Source organism: Dermacentor silvarum, chromosome 1 (genome assembly GCF_013339745.2).
Source record: "Dermacentor silvarum isolate Dsil-2018 chromosome 1, BIME_Dsil_1.4, whole genome shotgun sequence".
In the NCBI taxonomy this organism is placed as follows: Eukaryota; Metazoa; Arthropoda; class Arachnida; order Ixodida; family Ixodidae; genus Dermacentor; species Dermacentor silvarum.
Window position 1 is genome coordinate 117,854,889 of NC_051154.1, and position 11,791 is coordinate 117,866,679.

The 11,791-nt window shown below is 41.4% G+C and overlaps 1 protein-coding gene across 9 annotated transcripts in view; it reads left to right on the forward strand.

Annotated features, from left to right (window-relative positions):
• LOC119435666 (neural-cadherin) overlaps window positions 1-10,528 on the forward strand; it is a 259,627-nt gene extending 249,099 nt beyond the window's left edge. For 3 of the 9 annotated variants that reach the window (XM_037702413.2, XM_037702409.2, XM_049672797.1), the window contains 3 exons: window positions 3,404-3,666; window positions 4,671-4,922; window positions 6,478-10,528. In XM_037702413.2, the coding sequence (XP_037558341.1) occupies window positions 3,404-3,666; window positions 4,671-4,922; window positions 6,478-6,740 (778 nt within the window). In that variant the 3' untranslated portion in view covers window positions 6,741-10,528. Of the gene's footprint in view, window positions 1-2,819; window positions 3,062-3,403; window positions 3,667-4,670; window positions 4,923-6,477 lie in introns of those variants that run through there. The other 6 variants (XM_037702430.2, XM_037702425.2, XM_037702441.2 and 3 more) reach the window with 4 other exon arrangements.
• Window positions 10,529-11,791: the final 1,263 nt, after the last annotated feature.

Consider the following 11,791-nt stretch of genomic DNA (forward strand, 5'->3'; position numbering starts at 1 on the left):
GTTTAAGCTATTGTGATGTTTTTACTCTGTAGTCAGTGAAGGAATTTTCAGAAATCACAGCTTCTTGAGTTTTCACCATACAGTACTATTGTGCTTGAGCTTGTTCTTTATAGTGAGTTCTAAATTAGGGGACGAAAGTGCCTTGTCTGTGCATGAATCCAAACACTCTGCTTGGGTCTTCTTGGAGTTAAAGTAGCTTGCATATGCAAGGCGTACACAAGCCACTTACGCCCCCAAATCTAGAACTCTCTAATTTCGAGATTTCTTTCCTTCCAATTGAGTCTGTTTAGGTCATCACAATAGCAATCATGCAAATTTAACGACAATATTTCAGATGTATTATGTTGACTCGTTCAGAATTGGTGTTTTAGTACGGTCGAACCTAGATAAAGTGAAGTTGTACTTGCAGTAGAAAATTTCAATAAATTTACTTTTTCGTTAGAGCCACGCTTCTGCTTCAGCAATAAAAATTCCTTCATAGGTTCCTAGAACTGTCCTGGTGGATAGCATATTCTGAGTAAGCATTTATGAACAAAATCCCACAAGAAATTGGAGCAATAATTTTGTGCTTAGAAGTAGTGCAACATGCAGTATAGGTCACATTGAGAGCAAAGCTTCAGTGCAGAGTGCACCTGGTGCTAGCAACCATCATCATGGCCTGTCAATGCTAGACCACCATTTTGTTTCAGTGGTGTGATGATTACCAAGGCCAAAATCACCATAATGTTATTCGTAATATTGATTTGCAATAGCAAAGTGGGCAACAACACATGATGGTACCAAGACAGCACTCGTACCTTTGATCGTTGCTTAGGCGCCTGTTATCTCCCTTCCAGTTAGCGTTTTCCTGTTCCTGCTGGCACGCTTCAGAGCATATCTGTGAGCACAAATAGTGCGCCCAACATGGATTTCGTATTTACATGGCAGATCGCGCAGAGTGGTGCATTCTGTCCACCACTTGTTGTGTCGGTGTTTTATTGCCACTTGTGAGTAATGTATGTGCACAAAAGTACATGTGCGAATTATGAATTTGATATTCAGCAATGTTTTTATTTTATTTTGTTTGTCACAAAAGCTTCAGTCCACATGCATGCAATTAATGTGGACTTGAGTTAAATGTAACTGCAAAACTGAATTTGCTAAAGCATAGAAAAAAATGTTTTATAGTATCAGGACTGGGAAATGATAAACTTCATTGTGCCATGGGTTTGTTAAACCGAGGGTCATTATATAGATGTTCAACTGTACGTAGCATAAATTAAATCTTCATTTTAATTGCCATACCATGACAGGTTAATTAAAGCATCATTGTCTTGTACCAGGAGGTCTTTTTTTTTTTTTTTTTCATCTGAGGAGAATTTTAAAAACTAGCCTGTTGCAGACAGCACAATTCTATTCCTTGAGTTGGATTGCTTGAAAAGGCAGGCATTGCTCGCTTGAGAAATCAAACTTTGTAAACTGGCTAATCAAGGTCATTTTCACAAATCATTTTAAGTAAGCACTTTAGGGTGCATGTTACAAATTATGAATTAGAGCCGATGTTTGCAAGGCAAATACGCTTCATAGGTTTTCTGAGACTGGCACCAGTTTTAAAATCTCCGTTCTCAAATGTGCGACAAAATGCATTGCTGTTTTAGTTAAAGTTGTCTTGTACTGCTTAAAAGGCTTTTGTCAAAACACGTAAGTGGTACGGTGCATTTTGCCACAAGTTTGAGTGTGCTTATCTCAAAACTTGTGCTAATTTCAAAATTCTTTCCAAGGGGACATGCCTTGAGAAAGTTGCTATATGGGCTTGTTGGTGATTTATAATGTCACTAAACATGCTTTTCTGGCAAGGACAAAGAAGGTACCAGGCACATATAATGCTAAGTGTGTCTTGTTCCTTCTCAATTTGTCCTTGTCTACAGCATGCTTTGTTTACTTCTGTGGCTTCATAACTCACAAGTTTCACTTTATCAATTGCAACATGTGGCATAAGTTGGTTAGCTAAAAGTTAAATTTTGCTAATGTGCTAAATGTGCTGTGATTTCTCATGCAAAATAATGTACACCTCCTCAAGTAATGTGCATCAGGCACTAAAGTTGTGTTATCCACCACAAGTTATTCACATTCTGTTTAAATTTATACAAAACAAAATATGATGCTCTTATGCAAACAAAAAGTTTTAAACATTTTTCTTATTCCTTTCTTTTTTTTAACGCAGTTTAGCACCTACTTAGGTCTGTCCACCTAAACCCAGCTAACAATATTATTTGTTTATTGGATGTGTAGCTTATACATATTGCCTTTTAATGCCTTGACTCAGACTTGTTTAGAGCACAATTTGTAAATTGTGGCACATGACTGCTGAAGGGAAATGTTCTCTCTTTTTAAAAGATTTTAAGGGTTTTTTTTTTTTTTTTTGTGAATGTATTGTGCTAAGCATGTGGAAAAGCACATGCTTGTGCCAGTGCAAGTAACTAGTGCTCTAGGCAAGGATGGTCAGCTTTGTATTTTTCCAACCTCTAACATTGGTCACTAACAACTACCACTTTTTTTCTTCTGCTCTGGCCATTTCCTCTTCCCCATCCTTTATTCATTATCTGTTTCTTCCCTCTGTGCAATGAAAAAAACTTTTTGTTCATCCTGTCATTCTGTTCACTTTCTCTTTCTGTGTGCCTGCATCTTTGCTGTTTTGTTCTGTACTATTCTCCCACTTTCTTGTCTTACTTCTGCCTCCTCTTTAATCCTTCATTGGTTGCTCCCATTCTCCCCCCCACCCCTCTCTCTCTCCTGGCTTGCTTGTTTGCCCTTCTGCCTGGCTGTTTGGTGGTGGGTAGGTGTTCCCCTGGCTTTGCTGTAACGGAAAATGGCAAGAACTGCACGGATGCGGATGAGTGCCTGACGGAGCCATGTCTCAACGGGGGCACCTGCATGAACCGGCCACATGGCGAGGGCTTCTACTGCCTATGCCCGGACGGTTTTGGGGGCGACCTGTGTGGCGCTTTACGGCAGGAGAAGATAATGCGTCTCAGTATGGCTGCCTTGGCTGCCATCCTGGTCTGTCTGCTCAACATCCTCAGTGAGTGGCTCCTCCTGGCTCCACTCTTTCTTGCTTACATGGGGATCCTTTCAGAGTTAAACTTTGAAGATCCCTAAGCCACTCTGCTTTACACTGTTTACCTGGGTTTCCAAAGACACTTGCGTTCCAATTGCAACATGCTATCGAATACATTGGTGGCCACTAGTGAGCCTTCGGTAAATGTAATTTGAGGCGAGTGGCCCTTGAAAGGAACCGTCGAGGCATCTGTTTTTGGAAAGTCAGTCCAGGCAGCAGAAAAGTCTTGTGGTAAGAGCCTGACTGCTGCGGCCTGATAGAAGCATGTGACTCAGTCTGGTCGCTGGCATGCATGGTGCGCATTAGGTGTGTGGAAGGTTTCACACCAACGGAAGACCGACTTGACTGCGAGGACAAGGACGAGTGCCTGGACGAGCCGTGCGGCTACACGGGTCAGTGCACCAATCTGCCCCATGGCCAAGGCCACACATGCCTCTGCCATGAAAGCCTCGAGTGCCACAACTGCAGCTGCTTCGACGTGGGCGCTGGCGCACGCATGACCAACACATCCCTCGCCCTTGGGCTGGAAGCCCTGCTCATTATCCTGGCCTGTCTAGTGGTGTACCTGCGTAAGCGAGACTTTTTTGGTGCATTCTGGTCACTAACGATGACAGCTGTCACAAGCGGCTTGCTGCATGTGCCTTTTACCATGGTTTTTTGCAAGAGAGTTATGTAAAGTGTGTTGCAGAGGCTATTTACAAGGACAGTTTAAATCAAGTTCTCTGTGTTGCTTGTTGACATGCCGTCTTATAAAGAAGAGGCATAATTTTCAGTTTCAGTAGTGAAGCTTGTCAAAATAGTGCTGTTGTTTTATGTGTAATTATAACAAAAGTAGTACATAATGGTAATGGTATTGTTTACTAATACTAGTAACACTTTTTCTAATAACATACCTAGCATAAATGGCAGCTACTCTGATCTGTATACTATGTATGCCACTTGCATTGAACAAGGTCATAAATGTAGTAAGCAGCTGGACCTGCTCTTCACATAATGGCCACTTCCCTTTAGGTATGCTATTGAATCAATCTTCTTGAATGTTACAGGTTGTGGCTCCTGCAACTACAAATATTTTAAAGATATTCGTTTTCATTTGTAACATCAGCTTCATTTTGTGTACTATTCTAGACACAGCTATATGTGCCATAGCAAAACACTTTATTTCTCTCTTTCCTGAATTGTGTACTACCTAACTAGCTACCTACAGTTTTTGGGGTTTCACTCAAATATCATTAGCATTGCAAGGCCTAGCTAGAAAAGGCTTATAGAAAGCATAGAAAAGATTAAGCATGATAGGTTGAGTTTTCACCTGTTGCCTGCATTAGTTGCAAAATGCAGAAGCCTTTCTGTCAGACTTTGTGCTACTTTGGTGTGCAGTAATTTCACGCATCAAGGTTGTCATGTAATGCTCCCATTTCAAAAGATTGCTTTCATAGTAAATTTTTCTTCCTTTCAAATGTAGGAGGAAATGTCTAATTTGAAGTGATCAAGGTTTGAGGTTTCATTTGAGGATATCAATTGCATTAAAATTCCTAGAAGCATTTTTTTCTGCAACTAATTTTTTAATTTGCAGTTTTGGTCCTGGTGATTGTGGCATACACGCGAAGCCGGCGCTCAGATCAGAAGTTTGGCCATGGTGGAGTGGATGATGATGTGCGAGAAAACATCATCAGCTATGATGACGAAGGTGGTGGAGAAGATGACATGAATGCTTACGACATAACACCCCTGCGAATACCAGTTGATGCGTCTGGTATGCAGATTGGCGCTAAGCCTGGTCCAGAAAAGGCACCGCCTTTGCAGAAAGAAGTTCGCGTACGCGAACGTGAGTGGCAGTTTCTGTGCTTCTCTCAAATGTTTCTTTTTTCTATTCTCGACAGCGATTTCAAAGAACAGAGGTGCTGTTTGCGACCTTTAGATTTCTGTATATTGCTGCTTCTCTTCTTTCTTTTTGAAGCTTTTTTTTATTATGACGTTCATTTTTGAAATAACTAAATTTTGTTGAGTGCATTTGAGGAAGGCAAGAAAAAGCAGTGAAAGTATCCCCTGTAATTTTTTTGTGACATATTGAAACCTTGTGACAGTCCTGTAGGTATCGCTGGACAGTAACAGTTGTGGAGGGCGCATGTGCTTCCCTATAAAGCACTTGCCGAGACAGGACCTGGCTTGGCAATGAACCATTTCATCACTGTAGGAAAATTACCTTTTTTGGGGATCTCCGAAAAACAGTTTTGTCACCATAGACAACGATCTAGCATATAATGTAGCATTGCAACTTGGAGAAAACTAATTGGTGTTTTTAAATATATGGGTTGCAAAAAAAAATGTTTAAAAATAGCGTAACAAAAATTAGCGGAGCAGACATTTTTGTGCCTACTTTAAAATAAGTTGCACCAAAATCACAATTTAGTCACAGAAAAACAAGAAACTGATTCTAGAAGCTGTTTCCCAGGGCTACCTAATGGATAGCACTATGTATCTAAAAAACAATTTCAATGTGCTTAAAAGGGTGATCATCCGTAATTGATTTAAATAGGCACGGTAACGAAAGAGTTAATGTGCATCTACTTCGTGTGCACGAAAATAAGTCATTGCAGCGTTCATAGCTGCATGTCCTTGTAAACCTTGAATTTGAAAACCACGTTTTCAGGGCCTTGAGACAAGCCTTGGCAGGAGTTGTCAGAAACCTGGAATAATCATGAATGCGAAAAAAAATGGGTTCACAAAAAATCTAGTACTAGTACCTTCATTCCGCAGGTAGCCCATGTTCCAAAAGCAAGTGATATAAAACTCTCAATTGCAGCATCGTTTGGTACAGAGGCAGAGGTCTGGTCAAGCTGCCTAGACCAGTTTTCCTTGGGTATTTCCACTTAAGGGAAATTTAAATACTAATTTGTACTATATATGCACGCATAATCAAGAAATAAATTTAAGAATCAGCCTGTTAATGAATCAGACAGTCATTTGGTGTCAAATTGCAGGAGTATTATGATGAACGCTAACCTGGGTCAATTCTTATGGAACCAGTCGCTTCTAATTGTGTGTACTCTCTCATGGTAAATTACTACTACTGCTGCTGCTGCTGCTACTACTACTACAAAGTCAACAGTGTCTCGTAACAAGACAGTGTCTCATAACCCAACATTTCAGAGCCGACTAGGCTTCTTTCTCAGGATTGCTGACGAAAGATTGCAAGCGGAGTTCTTATCTTATTCAACATTATGTATATATGTGGCTTATAGTACTTGGTGTCTTCTGCAAGCTTTCCCCAGAAGTCTTATGCATGGTACGGTCAGTAATGGTTGCATACCTTTTGACTGACTTTTTTGAGCAGCTGCAGCAGAAAGTATGTGACCCATGGTTTCTGTCATGTGTTTCAGCAGCACCCACGGGGGCCCATCCAGATGTGGGCGACTTCATTCGGGACCATCTGGACAAAGCTGACCAAGACCCTGGGGCTCCACCAGTGGATGACTTACGCAATTATGCCTACGAAGGAGGCGGCTCCACAGCAGGCTCACTCAGCTCCCTGGCCTCGGAGACGGATGACCATGAGCAGCGCTTCGACTACCTCAATGGCTGGGGGCCCCGCTTCCAGAAGCTGGCCGACATGTACGGACAGGGCGAGAGCGAGGAGGACTAGGCGTCATTCGCACAAATGTCCCTTTGTTCCCCATTTCATTGACCCTTAGTCATTGATTTCGTTCAGTTTGACCTGCTCTCGTGTCCACTCACATTAGCCACTCACCCACACACTCAAGTCGCACAGCTCACGGCAGATAGGGGCACCTCGCTTTACTTTTTTTTTAATATTTGCTCCTTCAACATAAAAAATGTCAGAGAGGTTATATACCATAAAAAATATGCTCATTCTTGATGTGGCAGGCTTATTATATATTGCCGTTTTACCATAATTACCATCTCTGCTTGATCATCACAACAGATTCTCTTCGCTGCAGTGTATCATTTGTGTCTTGGTGGAGACCGGACAACACATGCTGTATTCAGCATTTCAGGAATATTTCAATATGTATGCACATGCCATACTGACTTAATACTGGTTTGCCATCTGAATATCTTTATGATAAAGTCTGCTGACTTGGTTTGTCATGAGTGAGTTAAAGCTGCCCCTACATCGTGCCCTGTGTTTGGCGACTTGGATGCCCAAATCTGCCTCGTGCCTTCCTTGAGGCTGGTCATTGAATCATCCCAAGTGTTTCCTGCTTCATTATTTGTATAGTTCTGTTTTAAACCTATTCTGACAGTCATCGTATTCACAAGTGCAAAAGAGAGTGCTTGTTTTCTCTAATGTTTCTGTGGCAGTGTGGTGCCATTTAAAAAGGACATTATACAAGTGAGCTGGGTTGCTCCCGTCTTCCGTGACACTATCTTCTCCAGAAACCAGCAGTATTTTTCTCCCATTAGCATTGTTATATTTTCCTTTTTAGTGTTTATATTGCTTCTTACGCACTTCAGTGTGGCCATATAGAGTAAGCTTTACCATTCTCATTTGTTGATGGAGAAATAACGCAAGCTTAAGGTTGTGTTTTGTTGCCAAGTGCCATCACAAACATGCACATGGCTTGAAGAAATCCCCACTGCCCTTGATTTATGTTTACATGATGTTGACGCATACTTTAATTGAAACACTTTGCGGGTATGCTTTTGCCATATTGATATTTACTTGTTTAGAACACAAGGTGTTTTCAAGCTGTGTGCTTGTTACAGATGCCAGTTTTTTACAACTTGTGATTGAGCCAGCATTTTTGTCTGTCTTACGGCTCGAATGAAATTCAAAAACTGCCCAAATTTTTGTGCAGCTTTTTTTTTTTGTGTGTGAAATTGTTTGTTGTAAAGTTACATGTCCAAAAGTATGTATAGTATAGTATGTTTTAGGTAATTCAAGTGTACGACTGTAAATTATGTTCTGATGTGGCAGCTATGGATTCAAGGTCTCAGTTTTAGGCAGTTCCTTTTGTAACACACCACATGTTGGCATGGAGTTTTATCTGTTCATGCAGATGGTGACTCGCATGTGCCCTTTTTTATAGTGGAACCCATCCTGCCCATTTTTATGTCCTGAACTAATCCTCGCGAACGTCTTAACACACTCTCGATCGTCCCTCGACGTTCTGCCGAACACTTCTCACGGTACATTCTTTCTGGCCGTGCTTAGGTCAGGGCAGAAGAGATCGCTAGAGAACAAGTCGTGAGCGATTAACTTGTGCTGCACAGGTGCCAGGCAGCCTTTGGTACGTGCGCATACTCCAAGGTGCATTCCATTTTTTAAGGCGGCAGTGCTGCTTCATGCCTCGAATGTCGCTTTGCCAGTCAGGACATCTGGGTCCTGCTTGCAGCGCACAAGAGAGTCTGTTTTCAGGGGCCCTCTGTCATCGCGTTGCTCCTCTCACAACACTACCATCCAGAAACTCGCAGCTTCCACTGAAACAAAGTGAGCAGCTGGTTCCTTTGTTACCCAGGAAGTGAGACAAAGGGGTTATTTATTATTATGTCAGAGTTGTATACACATAGGAGGGAGAGAGCATACACCCATTGCGGTTCCCTGCCTTTCGTGTGTGACACAGTGGAAGGTGCAGTGTTTTTCTACACGTTACTGTATACAACATGCACATTATACTTGAAGCGTGTTCACCCAGTGCAAGTGTGTCTGGCTGTGTGGGTGTATTTAAAAAAAAGCATGCATCTTAGCTTTGTATGTGTCTTGCATTTGTCAGCAGCAGCTCATTTTTTGTTCAGAGGAAGCCAAGATGCTCAAGTCTAAGCAAATGTTTTTCCACTTAATGTAAACATGCAACAAAAATGCTCATTGTGACAGTGCTGCAACTATACCACAGTCTGTAGAAAGCTCCTGTTTGAAAATAAGGTTGTGTTTTTGACTTGGTGAGAGGCTGAACTTAATAGGTAAAATATATTATTAGCTTTAGTTTTTGACGTGCAGCTTCGAACAGATGGACATAGAAATTGTCAATTTATTGGTGCTCATGTATTGTGATGCTTTTAGGGACCTTTATGAGAATTTGTTGGGACATGAGCCTTCTGGGCACTTTTATTCTTTCTGATATTTGCTTGGCTTTTTTTCCGTATCATATCAGCATGGTCTACGTGCTAGGCTGAACATGCCATTCATTCCAGGTGTGTTTCAGCACATTATGTTGTATTTTTAGTTAAAACGAATCCTTGTATTGTGTGGAATGTCATCACCAATTTCATCTTTGTCCTCCATATTTTAATTTTTAACAATTGTCACATTGTGCTAGTCACACCTGATTACAGAAAACTTCTAACAGAACGCACTGGCCTTGTGGTTCTTAGGTACACATCTCCTGCTATTAAGTGATGTGACGTGCACCCAACATGGTGTGCAGTTTCTTTTTGTGCGTATATTCTTCAGGTCCTATTCAAAGTTGTTGCCCTTCTGCCCTCAGTACTGTGGTGTTTGTTAGCTGCAGCTGCACAAATGAGCTGCAGTCATGCTTTTGTTTGTCCCCCCTGCTGTGAGTGAGTTAGCTGCAGCTGCAAAAAAAAAAAAAAAAAGCTGAACAAAGCTGTGCACGCACTCTTGAAGCAACTACCAGCAGAAAAGCAAAGCCATCAAGCATGTAGTACCACCACAACTTGTAGTGGAATCATATATATATATATATATATATATATATATATATAATGTATATTATATATAAGAGAGAGAGGAAGAGTGCAGGTAGGGATTATAATGTTGGTGTGTGCGTGCGTGTGTGTGTTTGTATGTCCTGCTTTTTATTTTTTATTTTTAGAGAACAGCAGTGCCGAGCTTCAGTTTCATTTCATCATACAAATTTTTCCACTACTTCTGCATTATGTTTTGCAGGGTAAGCACTCTGTTTCTGCGAGCACAGAGGTCATATTCTCTGTCGTTTGCCTTTCTGGCATGTGCTGTGTATGTGTGTCCCCTGAGCAGTGGTAGAAGAGATGGTTGAGTTCCTTGTCTAATTCTGGAGACTGTGTTGATGAAGTGCCTAGTGACCTCACTCATTCCCCCATCTGTGCTTGCAGACTCTGGGTGCTGCTTTGCGTGCGTGTGGTACTTCAAGTAGTGTTGCAATAGCTCACAGGAAGTATTGTGCAGCACCTTTGTTCACATGACACTAGGATATAGTTGTTTTTTTGTTACCCCTCCTCTTCTCATCCCTACTTGTCAGGTTTATTGCATGTATGTATTATACAGGAAACCTTTCATTTCTGGCCCTCACCTTTACCCCTCCAGTGCGACTGCTATGCGTTGAGTCACACATCGTTGGAAGGTTTTAATGAGAATTGTGCTTGTGTACTGAAGTTTTTTTGGGTGTTTTACAATGAGCTGTCCTTGCTTCAAGTATGTAGATGTTAGGTCATAATTTTGAAGTCTTAATAAAAGCCACATATGTTAAATGATATGTTGTTCGAGCGCCTGAAAGATCCTATCTATAGCCATGACACTGCAGTGACTACGACACACTGAAGGGCGATGCAGGCAATTTACTGCAACAGCGCACATGCTGCATTTGACAGCCAATCTAGGTAAGTGACAGTTATTATGCGGTTTTCAGCTTTACTGACTTATTTCAGTGGCTCCATAACCATGTACTCTAGCCAATGAACCAGTATTTGGGACCTCAGTACCATTGCACTGAACTAAGGGTGCACCATAAAGATTGAGATTAAGCAGCTTTGTTATTCTATGTAAGTAATCTAGATTAAAGTGCCCCTGACCACATTTGTGCATCACTAACAGACAAGCACAGTGCATAATAGATCTTGTAGTGATGATGGTGTCTGCAATACCTATATTACTCCGATGTGCACCACAAAATCAGCTGAATATTGAAGCTCAAGCTTGTGCACCCTTCTCGGAGGAGCCACTTTCCTGCCAGCAGTGACATGTTGCAGCCAGTTTTTTCCACATTGCACTAATTGTGTGTGGAAAAACTGCTGGCTGTTTGTGTGCAAATAGTAAGCAGAAGCACAAATTTGCTTCTATTTTTAAATAATTCTGTGGTTTTATGTGCCAAAGCCATAATCTGATTATGAGGCACGCCGTAGTGGGGAATTCTGAGTTAATTTTGACCACCTTAACGTACACCCAGTGCATAGTACACGAGCGTGTATTGCATTTTGCACCCATAAAAATGCAGCTGCTGTGGCCAGGCATTGAACTCTCGACATCGTTCTTGTGCAGCACAACCCCATAGCCTCTAAATCACCACAGCATGTTGCTTCAATCTTCAGTCTTGCTAAATCCTTTTGAAAATTCTTGCAGTAGAGCCCTACTTGGATGATGTTTCATGGCTTTCTGTGTATAACAAATTTTTTATGTAGCCTGGTGAGGGACCCTTTAAAGGAGTGCCATGTCGTGATACATGACATTTCTGACACCATTTTCTTTTTCTTGCGTTAATGTAAAGTCCAAGCCTTCTAAACCCTAGAAAAATTACTGGAAAGCATTAGAGTGCCTCAAATAATTTGCTATAATGCATATTTCTATGAACCAGTTTCAGTATCCAAGAGGTGGCTGTCATGACATCACAATACACTGACTAGATCCATTCTTGCCATCACTGAAGCTGCCACATATGAGTGTTGCCAGAAGAAATGCATGCTGCACTCTTATTTTTTGTGAGCAGTGTTGTACCCAGCCTTACTGCTTACATGACATCA